This window comes from Salvelinus fontinalis, chromosome 8, assembly GCF_029448725.1.
Source record: "Salvelinus fontinalis isolate EN_2023a chromosome 8, ASM2944872v1, whole genome shotgun sequence".
Taxonomy (NCBI): Eukaryota; Metazoa; Chordata; class Actinopteri; order Salmoniformes; family Salmonidae; genus Salvelinus; species Salvelinus fontinalis.
In genome coordinates, this window is record NC_074672.1 from 14,838,250 (window position 1) to 14,864,448 (window position 26,199).

General features: G+C 42.8%; 2 protein-coding genes across 4 annotated transcripts; one reads left to right on the forward strand and one right to left on the reverse strand.

Annotated features, from left to right (window-relative positions):
* Window positions 1-2,376: 2,376 nt before the first annotated feature.
* On the reverse strand, window positions 2,377-21,069 carry LOC129860667 (uncharacterized). Of its 2 annotated transcripts, XM_055931295.1 has the most exons (5): window positions 20,928-21,069; window positions 16,592-16,684; window positions 3,109-3,254; window positions 2,955-3,019; window positions 2,378-2,804 (listed from the first exon to the last, which is right to left on the reverse strand). In XM_055931295.1, exons 1-5 carry the CDS (start codon window positions 21,017-21,019, stop codon window positions 2,559-2,561), a joined length of 642 nt encoding a protein of 213 aa, XP_055787270.1. In that variant the 5' UTR covers window positions 21,020-21,069; the 3' UTR covers window positions 2,378-2,558. The 2 variants fall into 2 exon arrangements, with proteins under 2 accessions (XP_055787271.1, XP_055787270.1); XM_055931296.1 differs by lacking the exon at window positions 16,592-16,684 and having other exon boundaries at window positions 2,377-2,804.
* On the forward strand, window positions 19,668-26,145 carry LOC129860665 (ceramide-1-phosphate transfer protein-like). Of its 2 annotated transcripts, none has more exons than XM_055931294.1 (3): window positions 19,668-19,785; window positions 20,593-20,728; window positions 22,417-26,145. In XM_055931294.1, exons 2-3 carry the CDS (start codon window positions 20,595-20,597, stop codon window positions 22,937-22,939), a joined length of 657 nt encoding a protein of 218 aa, XP_055787269.1. In that variant the 5' UTR covers window positions 19,668-19,785; window positions 20,593-20,594; the 3' UTR covers window positions 22,940-26,145. The 2 variants fall into 2 exon arrangements, with proteins under 2 accessions (XP_055787269.1, XP_055787268.1); XM_055931293.1 differs by lacking the exon at window positions 19,668-19,785 and adding an exon at window positions 19,793-20,433.
* The last annotated feature ends 54 nt before the right edge of the window (window positions 26,146-26,199 follow it).

Genomic DNA, 26,199 nt, shown 5'->3' on the forward strand with positions numbered 1-26,199 from the left:
GACTTCTTCGGGTCAGGTAAGGGGCCTCTGAAACATCACAGTGAATAACACACACATTAACTGAGAGTGACATAGATCGAGACTGACTCAGGTGTACTGAAAAATACCTCTAAGGGCCATCTCCCTCTTGAGCAGGTTGAGTGAGATGTCCACCGGGACACTGGGGTTGGTGATCACAGTGGTCGTCTCACCGTTGGCTGGAATGAATCAGTTGATGCCTGTATTCACATAGAATGACTGATGATGGTAATACCAGGGCTGTTCAGTGGGGAGAAAAACCTTTCAAATGGAATAAAACGAGGGAGGTGGAAATGTGAACTTGTCTAATAAGAAGACTGTTGTTTTCTGTCGCAAAACATTTAGCTGTGCCCTACTACTAAACACTACCCAGTGCTCCTCAAACATGTGGCACACACTACAATTCTATATCCTTTTCTCTAAACCCCTGACATTCTTGAAACAGATAGGGTTACAAGGACATCCTGGTGTCACTCCCTGAACTGCTCAATCTTGTCCTTGAAGAACTCCATCTTCTTGGCCTCTCCGTGCACCAGCAGCATGTTGTATGGCTCTGCCATGCGGATGAGCTGCATGATGCCCTTAGCGTCTGCATGGGCGCTGAACGACATGTATTCCACGTGCAGCTTCACCTCCAACTGTAGGGGTCACAGACAGAGGACAAACTCAGCAGGTTGGCTCACCGATCTCAATTTCAACGTATCCACTTGATATCTATTACTGCAGTAACATCATGATTATACATAAAGTTCAATATAATCTCATCTTGCATTACAGTTTGTCTATTTTCCATCTCCAGTTTATTTTGACCATTCAGGATCTTGTGTCTGATGGTGCCTTGCACACAATACCCAGTCATGATGATCTGATAAACATAAAATGAAAAGTAGAATTGTCCCCAACTTTGCAGAAATGGCTATTTACTTCAGCTCTGTAATCTACATAAAACTCAAATTAATAGCCCAGGCATTTATTTGCTTAAATCACTGAACACAACAGGCACTTACTAGAGAGAGGCTTCTATTTCCTTAATGTGCACAGCTTTTTCTCCTTTGTGTAGTAATTATTTTAATTCCAGCATCCACTTCCAGCATTTTAATACATTTATTCATATCCTGCACTAATGTGTTCTTATTTACACACTTTGTCATGTTTGTCTTAGTATGGCTAAAACATATATATTTTTAAAACATCACTTTCCATGACAGAAAATTATTCTTTACTTTCACTGTGCATTTTTTGGCAGTTCTTACTTTTGCCAGTAGAGGGTGATTGGCCAATTTCTGGGGATCTTTACTCCCAAAATAGGCTTTTTGTGTTTGCCAGTTAGTTAGAAAGATCTGTCATTCTCATTGAAATCAAGTCTAAGAAGCGGTACATCTGTTTTATGTGTGCTATGTCTATGCTTTCCGTTCTTAAGTTTCGGATTTGCATCTTTTACTTTCGGTTTTGTAAACCAGCTTCAAACAAATTAATAAAAATATATTTCACACCGGTGTAGATGGTACAAAGATTCTCTACACTGTACATGCATAATTTGTCACAAACTGAAATTAGGCAAACTATTAGAATTTTTGCAACCAGGAAATGGCGGAGCATTTCTGCATAGGGCACCTTTAACGTAACAAATCAAACATTAAACCAATTCATTGTAATTCATGATAACCTCGTAAACAATTCATTTAGACCTGGTGGCTATTTGAGACTCGCCATTTAATTGAAGTTTTATGGTATAAATTTTATTTATTTTTTTAATTTTATTTTTTACCCCTTTTTCTCCCCAATTTCGTGGTATCCAATTGGCAGTTACAGTCTTGTCTCATCGCTGCAACTGCCGTACGGACTCGGGAGAGGCGAAGGTCGAGAGCCATGCATCCTCCGAAACACAACCTAACCAAGCTGCACTGCTTCTTAACACAATGCCCGCTTAACCCGGAAGCCAGCCGCACCAATGTGTCGGAGGAAACACCGTACACCTGGCGACCGTGTCAGCATGCATGCGCCCGGCCCGCCACAGGAGTCGCTAGAGCGCAATGGGACAAGGACATCCCTGCCGGCCAAACCCTCCCCTAACTCGGACGACGCTGGGCCAATTGTGCGCCGCCCCATGGGTCTCCCGGGCGTGGCCAGCTGCGACAGAGCCTGGACTCGAACCAGGATCTCTAGTGGCACAGCTAGCAACTGCGATGCAGTGCCTTAGACCACTGCACCTCTCGGGAGGCTTATGGTATAGATCTTAAATGGGACTCTCCATATTCTTCTCGTTGCCAGCACACTTCTTGAAAATCTGTAGAGACTGACCAGCATGCAACATTCCTGAAAAGCATGAAACACACACATTTTTCAGTAGTGATATTTCAATCATTTAATTTAGAAAGTCGCACACTATCTGCTCCAACACAATTTCATGGATAAACCTAATAATAACGGGTCTACAGTGACTATGTAGAATATTCACTGGGGTAAGAAGTATAGTATCTATAATGGACAAATTATTGGAATTGTCTGTATCTAAAGCATATCAATGCCTAAACATACATTCAACTGTAAAGTAATGTTATAGCAGTAGCATACAAAAGTATGATGTTTCTGCACCATTGGTCCTTGGTTGTCTGCATAGGAGCGATCAAAGGCCTTGATGTGTTTGAACTCAAACATGTTTCTCTGTACAAAGGTTTTTCTGATCTTCTGATTGGTCCAGGTGATGAAGAGTTTGTGGAGGTGATTGGCTTCCTCTGTGAGCCCTGTGGAGAAGTAGATGGGGGGCCTTTGTGTTCATCTGCTCCCTGTGGAAGGAGAGGAGAGTGTTACTGTGAAATCCTTCTCTGAATTGCCCAACACCAAATCAACACAAAATGAATAGCATCTTAACAAATGGACACTATGATCACAATACTAATTGAACTCGGAAATTAAACTCGGAATTACAACCTTACCAGAATGTTTCCAATAGAATGCACAGTTCCTGAGCTCTTCCCAGGGCAAAAACTGGAATCAGAACCTGAGAGCACAACATTTCCTCCATTAGGCACAAGTTCTAGAGACAGAATTAGCTAAAGGGACAGAAGAAACCTGTGTGGTGGTCTTCACCTCTCCTCCTCTCTCCTCTCTCCACTGTCTCATGTACATTCTTCAGGAAGTCCCTTTCCCTGCACCTCTTTGAGTCACGGATGGTGGTGGCGGAGGTAGACTCTAAGATGAGGATGTCAGGCCGATACTTATCAATCCATGCAGCCCTATGACAACACAGAATAAAAATGGTTTATTATAGAACACATAAGCATGGATTTAAATCATTTTACACACTAGGGATGTGACAAATGGACAATTTTGCTTAACATTTGTTTAACAGACAGCTCAACCGAGCGGTTGACCAAGTCTTTACAACCAATGTTAATAGAAATTAAACCCACATTTTGTTTTGGATATTTTATCATCTCAACAAATACTATTTTGTAAAATGATCATATGGATTTCATTATCGAACTCCCATATTTTTTGAAGAAGGCATTCCAAGTTGCTAGGACGTGAACATGAGCAAAACCAAACCTAATTTACATAAGTATTCAGACCCTTTGCTATGAGATGTCTCTACAACTTGATTGGAGTCCACCTGCGGTAAATTTAATTGATTGGACATGATTTGGAAATGCACACACCTGTCTAGATAAGGTCCCACAGTTGACAGTGTATGTCAGCACAAAAACCAAGCCATGAGGTTGAAGGAAACATCTGTAGAGCTCCGAGACAGGATTGTGTCAAGGCACAGATCCTGGGAAGGGTACCAATAAATGTCTGCAGCATTGAAGGTCCCCAAGAACACAGTGGCCTCCATCATTCTTAAATGTAAGAAGTTTGGAACCACCAAGACTCTTCCTAGAGCCGGTCGCCCAGCCAAACTGAGCAATTGAATGGCCAGAATGGCCTTGGTCAGGGAGGTAAACCAAGAACCCGATGGTCACTCTGACAGAGCTCCAGAGTTCCTCTGTGGAGATGGGAAAACCTTCCAGATCCACCTCTGCAGCACTCCACCAATCAGGCCTTTATGGTAGAGTGGCCAGATGGAAGCCATTCCTCAGTAAAAGGCACATTACAGCCCGCTTGGAGTTTGCCAAAAGGCACCTAAAGGACTCTCAGACCATGAGAAACAAGATTCTCCGGTCTGATGAAACGAAGATCGAACTCTTTGGCCTGAATGCCAAGGGTCACGTCTGATGGAAATCTGTTACCATCCCTATGTTGAAGCATGGTGCTGGCAGCATCATGCTGTGGGGATGTTTATCAGCGGCAGGGACTGGGAGACTAGTCAGGATCGAGGCAAAGATGAACAGAGCAAAGTACAGAGAGATCCTTCATGAAAACCTGCTCCAGAGCACCCAGGACCTCAGACTGGGGCAAAGGTTCACCTTCGGGACAAGTCTTAATATCCTTGAATGTCCTAGCCAGAGCCCGGACTTGAACCCTATCTAACACCTCTGGAGAGACCTGAAAAATAGCTGTGCAGCGACGCTCCCCATCCAACCTGACAGAGCTTGAGAGGATCTGCAGAGAAGAATGGGAGAAACTCTCCAAATGCAGGTGTGCCAAGAAGACTGGAGGCTGTAATCGCTGCCAAAGGTGCTTCAAGAAATACTGAGTAAAGGGTCTGAATGGGGTATTGTGTAGATTGATAACGAAAAAAACGATGTAATCCATTTTACGATAAGGCTGTAATGTAACAAGATGTGGAAAAAGTCAAGGGGTCTGAATACTTTCCGAATGCACTGTATTCCATATTTTGTTATAGTCTGAATAAAAAATGTATTAAAAGATAATCCCCCACCCATCTACCGACAATACCCCACAATGACAAAGTGAAAACATGTTTTAGAAAAAAAATCTAATTTATTGAAAGTTAAATACAGAAATCTCTAATTTACTTAAGCATTCATACCCCTGAGTCAACCTTTGGCAGCGATTACAACTGTGAGTATTTGTGGGTAAGTCTCTAAGAGCTGGGCTGTACAATATTTGCACATTCTTAAAATAATTATTCAAGCTCTATCTAGTTGGTTGTTGATCATTGCAAGACAGCCATTTTCAAGTCTTGCTATAGATTTTCAGACCGTTTGAAGTCAAAACTTTAACTAGGCCACTCAGATACATTCAATGTCATCTTGGTAATCTACTCCGGTGTATATTTGGAATTGTGTTTTAGGTTATTGTCCTGCGGAAAGGTGAATTTGTCTCCCAGTGTCTGTTGGTATGCAGACTGAACCAGGTTTTCCTCTAGGATTTTGCCTATATTTAGCTCTATTCCGTATATATTTTTATCCCCCCAAAAACCCCAGTCCTTCCCGATGACAAGCACACCCCTAACATGATGCAGCCACCATCATGCTTGAAAATATGAAGAGTAATACTAAGTGACGTGTTGTGTTGGATTTGCCCCAAACATAACACTTTGTATTCAGGAAATAAAGTTAATTTCTTTGCCGCATTCTTTGCAGTTTTCTTTAGTGCCTTATTGCAAACAAGATGCATGTTCTGGAATATTTGTATTATGTACAGACTTCCTTCTTTTCACTCTGTCATTTATACTGTAGAAAAATATAAATACAACATGTAAAGTGTTGGTCCCATGTTTCATGAGCTGAAATAAAGATCTCATACAAAAAGCTTATTTCTCTCAAATTTTAAGCACAAATTTGTTTACATCCCCGTTAGTGAGCATTTCTCCTTTGCCAAGATAATTCCCCCACCTGACAGGTGTGGTACAGTGGCTTGCAAAAGTATTCACCCCCCTCCAATTTTGTTGCCTTACATCCTGGAATAAAAATTGATTGTTTGGGGGTTTGAATCATTTGATGTACACAACATGCCTACCACTTTGAAGACTGTCATGGAAAATTGCAAGATTATGTTATAATGCTTGTATTGCATTATAATGGTTGTTTTATTCGACAGAATAGATTATTCTGTTAACTATTGTGTGTGTGTGTTCCACTGAGGATGGGCCTCTATGAGATAGCACTGACAGAGGAGATTTACAATGTCTTTGGGTGATAAAACCTAAAGAGCATTCCAGAAAACATGAGGCAATGTTTTTGTGCTATGAAGTACCAGGAACGAGATTAGAACCTCGTCTTAGGGACCAAACTGAACGATAATTTATAATTTATAATTTATAGTGAATGCTAATGGGATACTCCTCTCTCTCAAGTAAAAGTCTTTCTTTGTGAACAGTTCCTAAGATCTGTGGTTCGTCATGTAAGTTGAGAGGGGTGTATCTTGGCTATAAAAGATCTTTGTACTTTTCTGTTAACACTTTCAATGGTTCATTAGAGATAGCACATCATTGAAAGTCAAAGGCTATTGCAAAGCTCTTATTATTAAAGATGTAGTTTAAGTATAACTCTGACTGGTGTGTGAAGTTTGTAACTCTCCTCATTTGGTAAAGCAGAAATAGGCCACCACAAGACACACATTTTTTTTTGGGGGGGGGGGGGGGTGAAACAAACAAGAAAACAACAGAAAACTTGAGCGTGCATTAACTATTCACGCCCCCCAAAGTCAATACTTTGCAGAGCCACATTGTTCAGCAATTACAGCTGCAAGTCTCTTGGGGCATGTCTCTATAAGCTTGGCACATATAGCCACTGGGATATTTGCCCATTCTTCAAGGCAAAACTGCTCCAGCCCCTTCAAGTTGGATGGGTTCTGCTGGTGTACAGCTTTTACTGGATTGAGGTCTGGGCTTTGACTAGGCCATCCCAAGACATTTAAATGTTTTCCCTTAAACCACTTGAGTGTTGTTTTAGCAGTATGCTTAGGGTCATTGTCCTGCTGGAAGGTGAACATCTGTCCCAGTCTCAAATCTCTGGAATACTGAAACAGGTTTCACTCAAGAATTTCCCTGTATTTAGCGCCATACATCATTCCTTCAATTCTGACAAGTTAACCAGTCCCTGCTGATGAAAAACATCCCCACAGCATGATGCTGCCACCACCATGCTTCACTGTGGGGATGGTGATCTCGGGGTGATGAGAGGTGTTGGGTTTCGCCAGACATAGTGTTTTCCTTGATGGCCAAAAAGCTCAATTTTAGTCTCATCTGACCAGAGTACCTTCTTCTTTTTGTAATTTTTTTTCATTTCACTTCACCAATTTGGACTATTTTGTGTATGTCCATTACATGAAATCCAATTTAAATTACAGGTTGTAATGCAACAAAATAGGAAAAACACCAAGGGGGTGAATACTTTTGCAAGTCACTGTATATCAAAAAGCTGATTAAACAGCAGGATCATTATACAGGTACACCTTGTACTGGGGACAAATTAATAAAGAAGGTTTAATATTTTGGGTAGATGTTCCTAAAACAGATAATAACTATATATGGACATATTATAAAGTATGAAAAGGCTTATTCATTCACTTTTAAATGTTTCATCATATTATATTTTTTTGTGTACTAGATCATGTGGGTTGAAAAGGGTATTGCCCTCTTGCTAGCTTGATGACTAAAGCCATAGCTAAACAGTGCAAAAAAAGCTGTCAGCTCAACTGTTAAGGTATCTGTGACAAATAGATGCATATCTGTATTCCCAGTCATTTGAAATCCATAGATTAGGGCCAAATATATTTTTTTCAATTGACTAATTTCCTTATATGAACTGTAACTCGGTAAAATCTTTGAAATGTTTGTATGTTGAGTTTACATTTCTGTTCAGTGTAGGCTAGTATTGTGGAGTAACTACAATGTTGTTGATCCATCCTCAGTTTTCTTTTATCCCAGCCATTAAACGCTGTAACTGTTTTAAAGTCACCATTGGTCTCATGGAGATATCCCTGAGTGGTTTCCTTCCTCTCCGGCAACTGAGTTAGGAAGGACGCCTGTATCTTTGTCGTGACTGAGTGTATTGATACACCATCCAAAGTGTAACTAATAACTTCACCATACTCCAAAATAATATTAAATGTCTTTACCCATCTATTGGTACCCTTCTTTGCGAAGCATTGGAAAACCTCCCTGATGTTTATGGTTGAATCTGTGCTTGAAATTCACTGCTCGACTGAGGGACCTTACAGATAATTGTATGTGTGAGGTACAGACATTAGGTAGTCATTCCAAAATCATGTTAAACCTTATTATTGCACACTGAGTGAGTCCATGCAACTTATTATGCGACTTGTTAAAGATGCACTACGAAGAAATTGTTCCACAATTTCCTGGGTGCTAAAATTTTAATAGTTTGCCTAATTTCACTTTATGTGACAAAACAAGCAAGTATAGCGTTGTACCATCTAAACAGCTGTGAAATATCTTGTCCATAGGCAAAAGTATTGTATTTTCTAAACTTAAAAACGGGATCATAGAAATAGCACACATAGAACAGATCTAACACTTCTTAGACTTGCTTCAATAAGAATGACAGATCTATAACTCACATTCAATGTCAATTTTGTCAGGTCACCCAAAAAGTTACATACATTTCAACTTTAAGCAAATGATTTATGCTTGCCATAACAAAGGTGTTGAATACTTAGTGACTCAAGACATTTCAGCTTTATATTTATAATTCATTTATAAAAGTTTCTAAAAACATTATTCCACTTGGACATTATGGGGTATTGTGTGTGGGCCAGTGAAACATATCAATGTAATGATTTTAAAATTCAGCCTGTAACGCAACAAAATGTGGAAAAATGAAAGTGATCTGAATACTTTCTGCAGGCACTGTATTTTAATATTTCTAAGGAAGTAGGTAAAGAGCCACAGTCGAGTCTCAGTTCCTGGTAAGGTCAGGTGAGTTTCTTAGGAACTAGGGTAGGGAGATACGTGGCATTCATCACCGAGGTAAGGACAAAGTTGAAGAGAGAAGAAATCTCTAGGAGGGGGACTAGAACGGCACATCCTAACCATGCGCCAACTGTAGACTTATCTAAAATCAAAGCAAGCTTTATTTATATTGCACATTTCAGACATGAATGCAATGCACAGGAAAAATCAGATAAAACTATGAAAAAAACAGATTTACTACACAACAAACATAAGAGGATAAAAAACAAAAGTAAACAATAAAACTGAAAGACTAAAAAAGCACCCTAAGGAAAAGCAAAGCTAAAAAGTTGTGTTTTAAGAGCTATTTTAAATATGTCCACAGATTCTGTCCCACTCAGGTTCTCTGGCAGACTATTCCAGAGTCTGGGGGCATAGTAACTAAAGGCTGCCTCTCTGTCACGCCCTGGCCTTAGTATTCTTTGTTTTCTTTATTATTTTAGTTAGGTCAAGGTGTGACATGGGGAATGTTTGTGTTTTGTCGGTTTTGGGTGGTTATATGGTAAAGGGGGTGTTGGGTGTAGTGTATGGGTTTGTGTTGAGTGAATGTGTCTAGCTGTGTCTATGGTTGAGTGTAGGTTCTAGGAAAGTCTATGGTTCCCTGAATTGGGTCTCAATTAGAGACAGCTGGTTATTGTTGTCTCTGATTGGGAGCCATATTTAAGGCAACCATAGGCTTTAGCTGTTTGTGGGGAATTGTCTATGTCGAAGTGTTTTGTGTCAGCACTTATGTTTGTATAGCTTCACGGTCATCTGTTTTGTATAGTGTTCGTTTCGTTTTTTCGTCTTCTTCCTTTAAATTAAAGAAGATGTACTTTCCACGTGCTGCATGTTGGTCCTCACTCTCTCCTATTGACGATCGTGACAGAATTCCCCACCAATGCGGGATCAAGCAGCGCGAAAAGCGGCAACAGGAGCAGCGCAAGGAGGAATGGAAATGGGAGCATAATCTGGACTACACCACGTGGGAGGAGATCGACAGGTGGGCGATGGACCCAGGGCGAGTGCCGGAGCCAGCCTGGGATTCTCTGGCGCAGTGCGAGGAGGGATACCGGCGTATGGAGGCAGCACGAAGACGCGGTAGGAAGCCTGTGAGAAAACCCCAAAAATGTCTTGGGGGGGGGGGGGGGGGGGGGCTTAAAGGGAGAGTGGAGACGTCAGGTAGGAAACCTGCGCCTACTCCCTGTACTTACCGTGGAGAGCGAGAGTAAGGGCAGACACCGTGTTATGCAGTAGAGCGCACGGTGTCTCCTGTAGGTGTGCATAGCCCGGTGCGGGTTATTCCACCTCCCCGCACTGGAAGGGCTAGATTGACTATTGAACGGGATGTCATGAAGCCGGCCCTACATATCTGGCCACCAGTGTGTCTCCTCGGGCCGGCTTACATGGCACCAGCCTTACGCATGGTGTCCCCGGTTTGCCTACATAGCCCGGTGCGGGTTATTCCACCTCCCCGCACTGGTCGGGCAACGGGGAGCATTCAACCAGGTAAGGTTGGGCAGGCTCAATGCTCAAGGGAGCCAGTACGCCTACACGGTCCGGTATTTCCGGCGCCACCTTCCCGCCCCAGTCCAGTTTCACCAGTGCCTACACCACGCACCAGGCTTCCAGTGTGTCTCCAGAGCCCTGTTCCTCCTCCACGCACTCTCCTGTGTGTCTCCAGAGTCCTGTGCATCCTGTTGCTGCTCCCCGCATTATCCCTGAGATGCGTGTCCCCAGCCCGGTACCACCAGTTCCGGCACCACGCACTAGGCCTAATGTGCGTCCCCAGGGTCCAGTATGCCCTGTTCCTTCTCCCCGCACTAGCCTGAAGGTGCGTGTCCTTAGCCCGGTGCCTCCAGTTCCAGCACCACGCACCAGGCCTACAGTGCGCCTATTCCGGCCAGAGCCATCCGTCTGCCCAGCGCCATCTGAGTCATCCGTCTCCCCAGCGCCATTTGAGTCATCCGTCTCCCCAGCGCCATCTGAGCCATCCGTCTCCCCAGCGCCATCTGAGCCATCCGTCTCCCAAGCGTCATCTGAGCCATCCGTCTCCCCAGCGCCGTCTGAGCCATCTGTCTCCCCAGCGCCGTCTGAGCCATCTGTCTCCCCAGCGCCGTCTGAGCCATCCATCTCCCCAGCGCCGTCTGAGCCATCCGTCTGTCCCGAGCCATTATAGCCGCCCGTCTGTCCCGAGCCGTCAGAGCCGTTAGTCAGTCAGGAGCCGCTAGAGCCATTCGTCAGTCAGGATCTGCCAGAGCCGCCAACCAGACAGGATCTGCCAGAGCCGCCAACCAGACAGGATCTGCCAGAACCGCCAACCAGACAGGATCTGCCAGAGCCGCCAACCAGACAGGATCTGCCAGAGCCGCCAACCAGACAGGATCTGCCAGAGCCGCCAACCAGACAGGATCTGCCAGAGCCGCCAACCAGACAGGATCTGCCAGAGCCGCCAACCAGACAGGATCTGCCAGAGCCGCCAACCAGACAGGATCTGCCAGAGCCACCAACCAGACAGGATCTGCCAGAGCCGCCAACCAGACAGGATCTGCCAGAGCCGCCAACCAGACAGGATCTGCCAGAGCCGTCAGCCAGCCATGAGCGTCCAGAGCCGTCAGCCAGCCATGAGCGTCCAGCGCCGTCAGCCAGCCATGAGCGTCCAGAGCCGTCAGCCAGTCATGAGCTGCCCCTCAGCCCAGAGCGGCCATTAATCCAGAACTGCCCCTCAGTCCAGAGCTGTCTCTCTGTCCGGAGCTGCCTTTCAGTCCGGAGTTGCCCCTCTATCCTGACCTACCTCTCTGTCCTTAGCTATATCTCTGTCCTGAGCTACCTTATCCCGGTACTTCCCCTTACCCTGGTGCTGCCCCTTACCCTGGTGCTGCCCCTTACCCTGGTGCTGCCCCTTACCCTGGTGCTGCCCCTTAGTCCGGTGCTGCCCCTTAGTCCGGTGCTGCCCCTTAGTCCGGTGCTGCCCCTTAGTCCGGTGCTGCCCCTTAGTCCGGTGCTGCCCCTTAATCCAGTGGGGTTGAGGTGGAGGGTGGCCATTTGGAGGAGGCTACGTAAGCAGGTAGTGACTATGGTGGGGTGGGGACCACGACCAGTGCCGGAGCCGCCGCCGTGGAGGGACGCCCACCCAGACCCTCCCCTAGACTATGTGCTGGTGCGCCCGGAGTTCGCACCTTAAGGGGGGGGTTATGTCACGCCCTGGCCTTAGTATTCTTTGTTTTCTTTATTATTTTAGTTAGGTCAGGGTGTGACATGGGGAATGTTTGTGTTTTGTCGGTTTTGGGTGGTTATATGGTAAAGGGGGTGTTGGGTGTAGTGTATGGGTTTGTGTTGAGTGAATGTGTCTAGCTGTGTCTATGGTTGAGTGTAGGTTCTAGGAAAGTCTATGGTTGCCTGAATTGGGTCTCAATTAGAGACAGCTGGTTATTGTTGTCTCTGATTGGGAGCCATATTTAAGGCAACCATAGGCTTTAGCTGTTTGTGGGGAATTGTCTATGTCGAAGTGTTTTGTGTCAGCACTTATGTTTGTATAGCTTCACGGTCGTCTGTTTTGTATAGTGTTCGTTTCGTTTTTTCGTCTTCTTCCTTTAAATTAAAGAAGATGTACTTTCCACGCGCTGCATGTTGGTCCTCACTCTCTCCTATTGACGATCGTGACACTCTCCATGCCTCTTTGCCATAGGCTTTGAGATAGTTAAAAGGCCAGTGCCAGAGGACTTGAAGGACCTACTGGGTACATAACTCAAAAGCATGTCTGATATGTATTTGGGGTGCACAATCGTGGATTGATTTAAAAACCAATGGAAGAATCTTAAAATGTACTCTAAAACTCACAGGCAGCCAGTGCAGAGACTTTTAAACAAGTGTAATGTGTGCTCTTTGTTAGGTCTTGGCCAGTACCCGTGCTGCAGCATTCTGTATGTTTTGCAGTTGACCAATGGCTTTCTTGGGTAGACCAGACATGAGAGCATTAAAGTAGTCAAGTCTGCTTGTAAAAAAAGCGTGGATGAGTCCCTCTGTACCAGCCTGAGAGAGAAACATCCGCACCTTGGCAATGTTCATCAGGTGGTAAAAAGCTATTTTGTGTCTTATCACACACACATCCCTGCCCACGAAGGTTCTGGACACGCTAACAACAATAGGAGGAACAGACTCAAGTTCTTGCCTAGCAACAGAGACTGATTGTTTATCCTAGAAATACAAGGACTCCGCCTAATAGGAAGGTATAAACATATGCTTGTGTGAATTGTATGTGTGCTTTTGCAGCTGCAACACTCAGTGTGGTGAATACATCTACATTGAACTTTGCAGCTCAGAATCTCCTAAGGGAGGTGATTCCATAATGGCAGAATCAATGTTGTCATACTATCAGACAAGGACCCATGCCTTGCAGTGTGTGTATTCACAGGTAAAAAACGGAACCCCAGGAGATAACCGCGAGCACGGCCTGAGTCTGGGGGACCGAGTGTACATCAAAGTCCACCAAGCCGGTGTGTTTGGAAAATAAACGCTGTTTCGGACCCCAAACGGTACCCCTGACTGTGCCTACAGCGGTGAAAACCACAGCCTCTCCCTGGTGGGTCCATACTTCTCATGTGAAATGAGATCCGGCTGACTAATGGGTAAGCTGGAAGAAGCGCTGGAGAAAAGGAGACTGGAGAGTAGGCGTTATGTTAAGAATAGTGTTGTCATAACAGCCTCCGTGTAGTGATAACCGTATTCCTAGCAGTAGTGATTTAGGGGAACAATGATAATGACCGCATTTCAATGCCAGTACAATGGATAGGAGAGTGGACAGATGAGAGGGTGCATTGGGTGAGAAGTGCTGTTAATGTCACAGGTGCGAAACAGAAAATGATTCACTGTGGACATGTTGTGTGGGTTGTACTAGGAGAGTAAAAAAAAACAGTACTCTGAGGGTGGGTTCTGCCACGGGTGGAGTAATTGTGTTGCAGAAATGGATCTGGAGAGAGCAGAACGGCACTTCACGTCTGAAGAACTAGACGAGACTGTCCCTCCTACTGTACCTGCGACAACACCGCCCCTGTGTGGAGGAAGCGGTGAAAATGATACTCTTAAAACCATATGCTTTCACATCCTCCCAGAGAAAAGGGAGCAGGAAACCCACCCCAGACACTTCACAGATGTTCAGCCTTCTGAGAGTAGCTCAGGGCTGAGTAGTCAAAAGAATGTTTGTTCCCCAAATGCCGATAGTGTATCAAGTTAAAGATGGAAACACAGACTCTCTTTGGGGGGAAAGCTTCTCCTACCCGATACAATTCTGTGCTGGGATAACACAACTTTAAGAAACATGTTAACCAAGCAATACGCTAACAAAACTACAATTGTAGTGAAACGCGTTGATCAAATCAAGTTTTATTAGTCATATGCACCAAATACAACAGGTGTAGTAGACCTTACAGTGAAATGCTTACTTACGAGCCCCTAAACAAGCCCCTTACGAGCCCCTAAATTGAGCAATATGTGCGAGCAAAACACTACTGGCAGCATAATTTTGGAACAGACGGTTATCTAATGGAAGAGCCTAGAAGCAGATAAACAATATTATGGGGTGTTAGAATCAGACACGGGTGAACAGGCGATAACAGCACCTTCCAACCATGGTGGTGTTCACCAAGGCACTAGTGGTGAATGACACACCTATAAGAGAAGTGAATGTCACTCAAATTGACTTCATTACAAGTTTCGACTAGCAGCGTGAATAGATTCACCATGTCATTGATAGTGACTGCAGTTGTGGAGGGTGGAAGTGTAAAAAGGGGTAGCCAAATCTGTTCGAGATGCAGTAGTAACCACATGGTCATGGACTATGGGACAAATTATGTGGATAGTTGAATATGCTCCTTGTGCAATGCTATACAAAATTGTTATCTTGATGATAGGGGCCTTATTTTACTATGCCATCAAACCTTAATGTTGAAGTGCATTAATACATATGTCTGGCCGGACTACACGGTGCAATTAAGTAATTACAAAGCTCGTAGTTTGCTATGACACCCAAGTATGAGGATGAAGGAGAGGGAGCGAGTGTGTTCTCTCTGATGATCTGAAGCCAATGTGGGAAGTCTGGGGTAACGTGTGAGGGAAACCAATAGGGTCCCATTTTCACAGAGCCCAGCAGAAGAACTAACATCCCATTGGCATGGAACAGATTAGGTAGATGGTCCTTGTCCCAAACTAACTCTCATCAAGGGTGGTGTGAAATTATTAGGACACATTTTCTTTCTCTGCTCAAGTCATTGTGTTTTATAGGTGGTGTGGAACATGTGAGTGATCGCTGGTCCAGAGGGAGGACTTTTGAGCCCGTTTTAAGTTGGGTGTATGCTACGTGATTTTGGCCCTGGTTTCGCTGTCCCAGACAAGCTTTTGATTAAAATGAAGTTGTTTTTTTGGGTATCTGTACTTTACTATTAATATTTTTTACAACTTTTACTTCACTCCATTCCTAATGAAAATAATGCACTTTTTACTCCACACATTTTCCCTGACACCCAAAAGTACTCGTTACATTTCCAATGCTTAGCAGAACAGAAAAATGGTTCAATTCACGCACTTATCAAGAGAACATCCCTGGTCCTCCCTACTGCCTCTGATCTGGCGGACTCACTAATCACACGTTTCGTTTGTAAATTATGTCTGAGTGTTGGAGTGTGCCCATGTCTATCCGGAAGAAAAAAAACAATAGTGCAAATCCTGTCTCTACCATAGATGGTTCACAAGTTACTCAGAGAATTTAGCATGATTAGAGTGAATAGAATGTCAATATGACCGTGGTCAAAAAGTGGTCGCTGCTCAATATAACTCTGCCACTGCTCTGCGGCCAGAACAGTGCTAACTTCAAAAATCAACTGACAAGCAAGCTAGTGGCTGCAGGTTCCTGTGTGATAACATTGGGTTTTCCTAAATTATATCTGCAGAATACAAAACAAATTGGGTCTATGTATTTATTGATTTATAAAGCTAAACAGTCTGAATTTCAATATCTACCCTCCCCGAAGACAATCGGTCCAGTTGATTGGTCCAAACTGCGGAAACGCCTCATAATGTGACTCCGCCTAATTGGAAGGTATGAATATATGCTTGTGTGAATTGTATGTGTGTTTTTGCAGCTGCAACACCCAGTGTGGTGAATACATCTATAATGAACCAAAACTATTTTACTGAGTTACAGTTCACATAAGGAAATCAGTTAATTGAATTAAATTAATTTAGCCCTAATCTATGGATTTCACATGACTGGAAATAGAGATATGCATCTGTTGGTTAAAGATACCTTAGAAAAAAGGTCAGTGGATCAGAAAACCAGACAGTATCTGGTGTGATCACCACTTGCCTCATGCATTGCAACACATCTGCTTTGAACAGAGTTGATCAGGCTGTTGATTGTGGTCTGTGGAATGTTGTCCGACTCCTCTTCAATGGGTGTGCGAAGTTGCTGGATATTGCCGGGAACTAGAACACGCTGTCGTACACATCAATCCAGAGCATCCCAAACATGCTTAATGGGTGATGTCTGGTGAGTATGCAGGCCATGGAAGAACTGGGACATTTTCAGCTTCCAGGAATTGTGTACAGATCCTTGAGACATGGGGCCGTGCATTATCATGCTGTCCTTGTGTTATGTAGAAATCTGGGAATCGTCTCTTGAAAGACATCAATGGCACAATAATGGAACACCATAAGGACCAAAAGATGATCTGAATTACATAATGGGACAGTGACATTGAAAATCATGCAGCTACTTACATCATCATTGAAACCCATGTGCATCCCACAATCAAGCATAATATTTTTGCCCCCAATCGAGACAAGGATGCAGCTGCGGCCAACATCCAGCACCTGAGTAGGGACAGATGGACGAGGTACAAACATCTCATCCATAATGTTACTGATTTCTTAAACGTGATGGCAACTGACCATTAAGATTGAAAGTCCAGAGCACATGCATAGGATAATCTGCACTACGAACCAAAATTAGCAGTCATTGCATTTTAGTACACCAGAGGTACATTCATTTCCAATGGAACGTTGCATTTGCCTCGCAGCATTGCATTGCTTTGTGGTGCATACGTTGGATTTGTTGAATATATGCGTCAAACTGTACGTGAATGTTGAACTTCAGTTGCACTTATACAGATAATGCTGCGTACCATTTTGCGCAAAAAACGCTGTAGGTGTGATCAAGGCGAAAGGAACGTAAACTGCATGTGCTTCCAACGCATGCGCATTAACCAAATCTAGCTAGCTCTAGCCAGAGAGAAAGAGGCTTCAAGCTTCACGCCTCGATCACACCGACAGTGTTTATGCGGAAAGTGGTACAGCATCATCTGTATGTGTGCAACAAAAGTTACACATTCACCTTCTCCTACCATTTCTGTCAAGCCATCTATGCATATGTTCGATACATCCAATCTGTGCACCACACAAGACGTACTGCAACTGCCTCTGCAACGTTCAATTGGAAATGGATGTACTTCTGGTGTACCAAAATGCAATAACACTGTCGGTACTTAGGTAAAAATACTTTAAAGGTACTCGTTTTTCGGGGGGTATTTATAATGGACTACTTTTACTTCACTACATTCCTGATGAAAAGGTGTTTATTGAACTTTTGTTGCACACATTTCTAGATTATGAAAAGTACTCTTTTGCGAAAAGACACTGTTGGCGTGGTGTAACTGGATCCACAATTGGTCTTTTCCAGCAGGTTGCGTTTTTTCTGCACACCAAGCGATGAGTTTTTGTATGGAGCTCAATGAGAGTTGTTTGGATGTTAAATGACGAGTCAGAGTCCTTGATGACAGTAACCAGTCTTGTTCGTGCCATCTTACACCCAAAACAAGAGTGTCTAATTTAGTTTAAAAAAATGGAATGGCTTATTTGCTCGAATATACATTTTGTAACGATTTGGTTGTTAGGAGTGTACCGATATAAGTAGGACACATGACATCCTGGTAACTTTGAGGAAAAAAACACTGTCGGAGTTGTGCCTGATCGTCACTAATTACCACGACCATAGTCATAAACCCAACCCATTTCTGCAATTTATCTTCTTAAAATGTGATTTTATACCTAACCTTAGGACCAAAAAGCAAATGTAGATTTCATGGCAACTAGTGGAAACAGTTGTGCCTGTTGTTCCTGCCCTCTCATTGGTTAGAATGGTCTTCTGTTTTGGAAGAAAGGTATTTCCATTGTTAGAGCGGCCACTAGGACGGCATGAAGCGAGACGGTGGATGGAAGAGCGCGCTTTGAAATGGAAAAGTGTTGCGGTAGTGTCACGCCCTGACCATAGAGAGCTGTTTATTCTCTATGTTGGTTAGGTCGGTGTGTGATTAAGGGTGGGTTATCTAGGGTAATTATATATCTATGTTGGCCTGGTATGGTTCCCAATCAGAGGCAGCTGTTTATTGTTTTCTCTGATTGCTGATCATATTTAGGTAGCCATTTCCCCATTGTGCTATGTGGGATCTTGTCTAGGTACAGTTGCCTGTGAGCACCCGTTTGAGCTTCACAGTTCGTTTGTTCGCTTTATTGTTTTTCCCCTTTGAGTTTTCTATTCCAAATAAAAGGATGGAAACATACCACGCTGCGCTTTGGTCCAATCATACTGCATTGTCAGAACTAGAAGCACAAGCATTTCACTACACTCGCATTAACATCTGCTAACCATGTGTATGTGACAAATAAAATTAAATTTGATTTTGATCATTATGACGAACGTGACAGGTAGCTTTTGATAAAGAATAACATCAAGTGAGATGCAGTGTTGAGCGCCACATCCCGAGGGGTTCGAGCTGATTGTGACAGACCGTTAAATGGCGTCCCTCGAGAAGACAAGAACAATATGTATGTCAGAAGTGCAGTATTATCATAAGGAGACGTATACTTGGAATACGGAGGAGGAATGAAGGTCTAAGAGAGAGAGGGGGAGTATGAGTCGGTTAAAAAAGGGAGATGGTTTATTAAAATAGAATGGTAGAAAGCCTTCCAATTTCTCGCATGGAATAGCCTTCATTTCTCAGCACAAGAATAGACTGACGAGTTTCAGAAGAAAGGTATTTGTTTCTGGCCATTTTGAGCCTGTAATCGAACCCACAAATGCTGATGCTCCAAATACTCAACTAGTCTAAAGAAGGCATTTTTGTTTTGCTTCTTTAATAAGCACAACAGTTTTCAGCTGTGCTAACATAATTGTAAAGGGTTTTCTAATGATCAATTAGCCTTTTAAAATTATAAACTTGGATTAGCTAACACAATGTGCCATTGAAACACAGGAGTGATGGTTGCTGATAATGGGCCTCTGTATGCCCACCCGACTAGCATCACTACCCTGAATGGTTCTGACTTAACTACAAATACCTAGGTGTCTGGCTAGACTGTAAACTCAACTTCCAGACTCATATTAAACATCTCCAATCCAAAATTAAATCTAGAATTGGCTTCCTATTTCGCAACAAAGCCTCCTTCACTCACGCCGCCAAACATGCCCTCATAAAACTGAGGGAGACTTGACATCAGAAGAGTTACAGAATGTGTTAAGTGGTGGTGTCCCATCCTTTCAGGTTGTTGGCCTGAGGTAGGACTAAATAGATTTAAATAGTAGAGTAGGGTGGTGTAATTTTGTATTTTTTTTGTGAGTAGTGTTAGATGGTAGGGTATTTACTTATTTTTTCATTCAAAGTATATGAGAGTTGTACTCCAGTCTAGCAGGTGGCGGTAATGCAACATTTTATTGGATGCCAACCGCCGTTAAAGCTCAGCTAAGAAGTAGAGAGCGGCCACTAGAGTATCTGGTCAATATAATATATAAATATATAAAATATTATCTGTGTTCCGTCTCTTTAATGAGTGTGAAATCAAAGACGGTTTAGAAACTCTGGTGGAATCACAGGCTATAGGAGAGTTAGCTAATCTGGCGGTAAACAACGTGCTCAAAAGTTCGTAGCTAGCTATATTTCTGTATTTTGAAGAATTGTCGATTTACCCAGTGGTGTCACTTAACTTAGGCGTCCTGGCTGGGTGTTCAAACTAGAATGAGTCTAAAAGTAGCTGACTAGCTAGCTAATGTAGACTGATTTGCCAGCTAGTAGTTAACCCTAGCGGCTAAATTATGATGGACAAAGCCTTCCCTGCAAACAAATTATTTAGCTCGCTAGATGGCTGCAAGAAGCAGTTTTGTTTTAGAAAGATTGGTTAGCAGCGTGTGTTGTTGCTAGCTAGCATTGGCCCTTATACCAAAGATGGTCTCATGAGCTTATCTGTGTTTATACTGTTTGTTCCAACGCGCTTCACCCATCATTATCGCCACCAATTAACAAGGATGTGCAACTGTACTGCAGTCCCCACGAACTTCGGACCTGCGCAGGGCCGTTCGCAGTGTTTTGGTCTTAAATAGCTTCATAAACCCCGCACATTTCTACAATTTCTCTTTTTAAAATGTGATTTAAACCTAACTACACTGCTAACCGTATACTTTGTTTTTTGTTATTGCAATTTTTGCTATTTTGTGGCTGTGGAATCTGACTTTGTTGCTAGAAGCTAGTGGAAACCTAGCTAGTACTTCGGTGGGACGACAGAGTTTGCAAGTACGATATCAGAATGCAGTTAATTTGTTAGCAATTCTAATAACAGGTTTTTAAGGATGCCCACAGGTTGAATATAAAACATTCATATGAAGATCTGTATTGGCAAGTAAACAATATTGTATAATTGCTGCACTCATATCATTTTTCACTTCCGTGTAGCCATGGCCGATTCTGTAGCAGTAGAGGACCCGAAATTCACTTTACAAGAGGTTCTTGACACTTTTAAGTCATGCCTATCTGAAAACAAAGAAGTATTCCTCGAACATTATGTAGCAGGATGGCTTGGTCTTGTAAGGTAAGTCGTTTAAATCTATGCTAGCCTAGATTCTTAGCTAACTAGGTAGCCCTGGGCTAACATTAAACATACAGCTGGCAAATCATTGTGTGCACATATTCTAGTTATATGTACTAAAAGGAAATCTGCTATGTACATTACAGGGATTAACATTAAAGTTAGAATCCTTAGTTGAAACAATAAAAAAGCGTAACCCCACCTTTGTTTTGATAAAAAGCTGAGAGATTGGCCTGGAGAAGTGTTACCACAATCAAATTCGTAGAAAGAGCTATTTATGCAAGGACTGACCATCCCTGATATCAAAATTATAGTTTGAACAATGTTTTGGGCCTATAGCTACAGTGTTTGTTTACATTGTTTACAAATAAAGTAAAACTAGCTCATGTTTAGGTTCTGATGGGGTACAACAGTTGAACTAAGCTCAGGAGGCATTTATAAATTATATTCTTCAAGAATCAATGGGTATACATCGTAATTGAATTATAAAATTAAAAAAATGGATGTAGCAACTAAGGACTCTAGCTTTAAGTGTTGCCCCATTGCCTGGGGCAAGTGAAGGGAGTAGTCGCACAAGTTGAGACTGCTCTGAGAGTGCACCATTGTGCATGTTAATTTAAAAAAAGACAAACAACCAAACTGCAAAGAATTCCATTAGCCTAAAACTGATCTTTCTAGATCCTCAACATTGTTTAAGTGAACGTCAGACAATGTATGGTATTTATAGACAGGTTGGTTGTAACAGACGGGGTTGACGTAGACTGTTGATAACATGTAAACTGTATTTAGTCTCCACGTTTATTGAAAACATACATTTTGACAATGAGCAGTTGTTTCTCAAATATATCTTTACAGTTGTTGGTTAGCTAGCAAATTTGAGCCACATTGGCATATACATGACATCAGTCAAAACAAGACATGGTATCAATAACAAGCTACGAGCTGAAACGAGCCATCTACGATTTCCCACATGGCAGCTTTTTGTCATTGATGCTTGCTATCTGACCGTTCAGAACCATAAGAACGCACGCCACATCAATGCGCACACGTCATTTTCGTGATGTCAGCCAACCCGGGCAAGTTAAGTTCAGGCTCTGATCAGGCCCTACACCCAAACAAGGGCACTGCGTTCATCCACCTCTGGCCTGCTCGCCTCCCTACCTCTGAGGAAGTACAGTTCCCGCTCAGCCCAGTCAAAACTGTTCGCTGCTCTGGCACCCCAATGGTGGAACAAACTCCCTCACGACGCCAGGTCAGCGGAGTCAATCACCACCTTCCGGAGACACCTGAAACCCCACCTCTTTAAGGAATACCTAGGATAGGATAAAGTAATCCTAACCCCCCCCCCCTTAAAAGAGTTAGATGCACTATTGTAAAGTGGTTGTTCCACTGGATATCATAAGGTGAATGCACCAATTTGTAAGTCGCTCTGGATAAGAGCGTCTGCTAAATGACTTAAATGTAATGTAAATGTAAATGTAAGTTGAGCCTGCACTGAGTTTTTTATTTACTGATAAAAACACACAAATACAAAATCCCAGTACTGATCTTAATGGTTCCTTGATGTCAACCCCTGAAATGATTCTGGTTGTCTCAATATAGAGCCATTTAGCATAAGGAAACATTTGGAGACTCTTCCAATAAAAAAGCTTTCATGTTGTATTAATGTGTTTATTGTCCTTTGTATCCAGATTCATGAACAGCTTGGGGAGTGTGTTCTCCTTCATCGCCAAGGATGCTGTCAACAAGATCCAAATCCTGATCAACCATCTGAACGGTAAGAATGGGGCCCACTACGTCACCGTCCAGTCTATGGTCAAATACGAACTGGACAACCAACTGGTGGACCTGACTAAGAGAGGCAGCTTCCCTGAGTCCGGCTGCCGCACCCTTCTGAGGCTGCACCGTGCCCTGCGCTGGCTGGAGCTTTTTCTTGAACGTCTGCGCACCAGCACTGAGGAAAGCAAGACCTCCGTCATGTGCTCTGAGGCCTATAATGAGTCCCTCTCCCAACACCATGCATGGATCATCCGCAAGGCTGCCGGTACAGCTTTCTGGGCTCTCCCAGGGCGTGCTACGTTCTTTGATGTGATGAATGTAGGTACCCCAGAGCAGGTAGTGGCCATGCTAGGGGATGCCCTGCCGCTCATCTCTGAGGTGTACCAAGTGACAGAGGACCTCTATGCCCAGAACAATATACTGGACTTGCCCTAGTAGGCAGGAAATACTGTAGTAGTAGTAGTTGCCTGGTGGTCCCAGATCTGTGTGTGTCATCTTGCCAACTCCAATGGAATTGTTTATAAGAGTTGGCAAGACAGCATAAATAGATCTGAGACCACCAGGCTACTGTAGGCCTCGTAGTCCAACCAGCACATCAATGCTGGCAAGCCGTGCTGCTCCTTATTGTTTCTTGGTGACAATTTCTGGTGTATAGAGATGGGTGAATTACTGTATGTACATTACATTATTATGTAATAAGGCAGCATTACCCATATATTTAGTTCTAATTAGATTTGTGAAATGGGATTTCTATGGCATTCAGTGCTGTTTTTGTGCAACACATCTTTTTGCATTTAAGTCTCTCCTTAATTTGTTTAAGTATGCATCAGTTTTTATCGCTCAAAGTAGGTTTTGTGTTACGAGAACAGTATGATTTCATTGCGAATGCAATAGCATATTTTTAGGTTGTATGTCTGTCTTGTCTAATCTAAAGATATACATGTCCTTAATTGTCCCCCCACAATGAAATTGGGGGAGGGGGTACTGTGGATCTGTCTCTGTCCCTTAATACGTTCGTTCGTCACACGTGATATCTCGGACCGCACTGGCCCAATTTTGACAAATCGACAGCAATTTTGTAGAATGATGCATCTTGCCATAGAAATCAGGCATTTACAAAATTACAGTGATTATTCAGATGGCGTGACAAAGGAACTGCAGCCCATTGTTCAGATGGGTTAAATGGAAACTGAAATCTGGAGACTGACTGTAGGTCTATAACCTTAAACGTAGTCTTAATATTAACTCCTGCAGAATTAAGCATTTCTTGAAGTAAACTGATACACCAAGTTTTACTCTGGAACAGGAGTGGAGAAATATGATTGGTTTATTTCAGCATCTTGAGAGAATGCAAATGTGCAGTCTGTAGAGGTGCTATCTTTATCAGTGTCATAAAAGCTGATAGATGTATATTTTATGTGGTTGAAATACTAAGTCGAATGGAAATCTTATCAGAAATATGTTGGGTTGTTTTCACAGCTTTCTATTTCCTTACAACCGGTTAAACTGATGTCATTTGGACATTCTGCACAGAAAATCTTTCCCATTTTCTTTTGTTCTTGCATTTTCTCCCCGGTCCCTAAATGTCTTTGCTCTGTGAAGCAGAGATGACAGGGGAACTTTACCGTTGTCAACTAAATTTAAGCAATCATTCTATCATTTATACAATTCTGGTAAACAAGGGTTTATTTAGGGTGTGTTTGTAAATTCACTGGCAGTGCCAGAGTGCGCTCTGGGCAATCTTAAATTCAGAGCATTGTCAGATAGTCGGTTCACAAATTCAGAGCGTTTCCCTCTCGGAGCGTTCAGAGTGCAAAAACGTATTCTGCGGTATGACTGTAGCCTACAAGGCATTTTCTATATTTGCTGGTTAGGGTCAGGTGCGGGCCTCAGATTTTAACTTTAACACAGTGGTTGCGGATGGGTTATTAGCAATTGCGGGTAGGTACGTGACAGGTGAACAAACTTCTGAATCGTGCACCACTATCAGACAAGACTGGCTGATTTTTGAGGAAATTTGGGTGAATGATGAGTCTTGCCCAGTGGCGTTCAGTGCCGTTTAAGATGAGGGACAACAATTATTTTTCATGAGCATGGCCTTATTTCTATTACAGCATATTGGATGACTCTAATTCATATTCCATTCACCTAGTTCAATGTAACAGCGATAGGTTTAGACTACTACATGATACTCAAATTTTCCCTATACCCTATTTCCCTAGGTTGCTACAACCTAGCCTATGAATGAAAGTTTACAACTTAGGTGCGTGCACACTTCGAAAGACAGGGTGTCTTAATTAGTCCAACAGTTGCAAACAAGAGTTTCTATTGGACAAATTCAGGTATGTTTGTTTCATTTGATTCCATGTAAGAAACGTTTTTCAACAGAATTGGCTGAATGAATACACCTCTGATAATGTGTAAACACCGTTCACTTTCATAACAGCCACGTTGTATTCCTTCTCGCATCTCCTCTCACCTCTTCCCTCTGTTGTGGACTTCAATGCACAACACATCAGCTGTATGTGACCAGGCAGAAAAAACCTTTCCAAGCCAAACCGCTACACACAGCCTACATCATTGTCACCATATTAGCTAAAGTAATGTCATAGTCAGCATAGATAATAGAACTAAAGCGTTAGTAAACCCGCTAGAGTAATTCAGTAACGCTACAGTGTACGGTCAGTAAGAAGTTACATCAAAGAGGCCCCGGTGGCAATAAATTAGTAATACCAAAAGCTTACCTTGGAGAAAAAAGAAAAAACAACTTGGAGTTCCAGTGTTAGGTTGGAAAGTCATAGCCAGCTAGCTAGCATAGCATCCCTCTGTTTGAGAAGGGTGTTTCAGTAGGCTAAACTAGCCAGCTGCATTTGCTAGCTAAGTGAAACTGAAAGTGGGGAAAAAGGACAATCTCTATTTCTCTCTTGCTTCCCCTTAATTTGTTAAAAACTGTTCCAACTATTGTCTTTCTCTTTGAGTCAACTACTCACCCCATTAAATACACTGCAGTGCTAGCTAGCTGTAGCTTATGCTTTCAGTACTAGATTCATTCTCTGATCCTTTGATTGGGTGGACAACATGTCCTGTTCATGCTGCAAGAGCTCTGATAGGCTGGTGGACGTCCTCTGGGAGTTGTCATAATTACTGTGTAAGTCTATGGAAGGGGGTGAGAACCATGAGCCTCCTAGGTTTTGTATTGAAGTCAATGTACCCAGAGGAGCACGGAAGCTAGCTGTACACCGGCTATACCATGGAATTATACTACAGAGTGCTGTTGAGGCTACTGTAGACCTTCATTGCAAAATAGTGTTTTAATCAATTATTTGGTGATGTGATTATATTTAGTATAGGTTTATCTAAAAAGGATAACTTTTTTAATGTTTTACAAATTAAATTTTTCTGAAATTCACTGAGGAGGATGGTCCTCCCGTTCATCCTCTGAGGAGCCTCCTCTGTTTTTGCCTTAAAAATCTGTCATTTACAAAATTACACTGATTGGCCCTGGGGGGGCTGCATCATTCGTGGGGGATGACATGTTTACTGTTGCCTTGTTTGTTTAAAATATGTACCACTTGATCTTACAGTTTGGCATTTTTTCTGTTGACTATGAATGAATGAAATTTAACACTGAGACCTGATAAGTCTAGACTTTGTCTTTGTTCTATTTCTGCAATGATTTATGTTTCTTCATAATT

Bases quoted from the DNA above. Each gene is read 5' to 3' on its own strand.
- LOC129860665 (XM_055931294.1), top strand. From the start codon at position 20,595: ATGGCCGATTCTGTAGCAGTAGAGGACCCGAAATTCACTTTACAAGAG. The intron at 20,729-22,416 runs GTAAGTCGTTTA...CTTTGTATCCAG, and splicing joins GGATGGCTTGGTCTTGTAAG to ATTCATGAACAGCTTGGGGA.
- LOC129860667 (XM_055931295.1), bottom strand. From the start codon at position 21,019: ATGGTCAGTCCTTGCATAAATAGCTCTTTCTACGAATTTGATTGTGGT. The intron at 16,685-20,927 runs GTGGGGTTACGC...GTCCCTACTCAG, and splicing joins AGCTTTTTATCAAAACAAAG to GTGCTGGATGTTGGCCGCAG. The intron at 3,020-3,108 runs GTGAAGACCACC...TTGTGCTCTCAG, and splicing joins GAGAGGAGAGAGGAGGAGAG to GTTCTGATTCCAGTTTTTGC.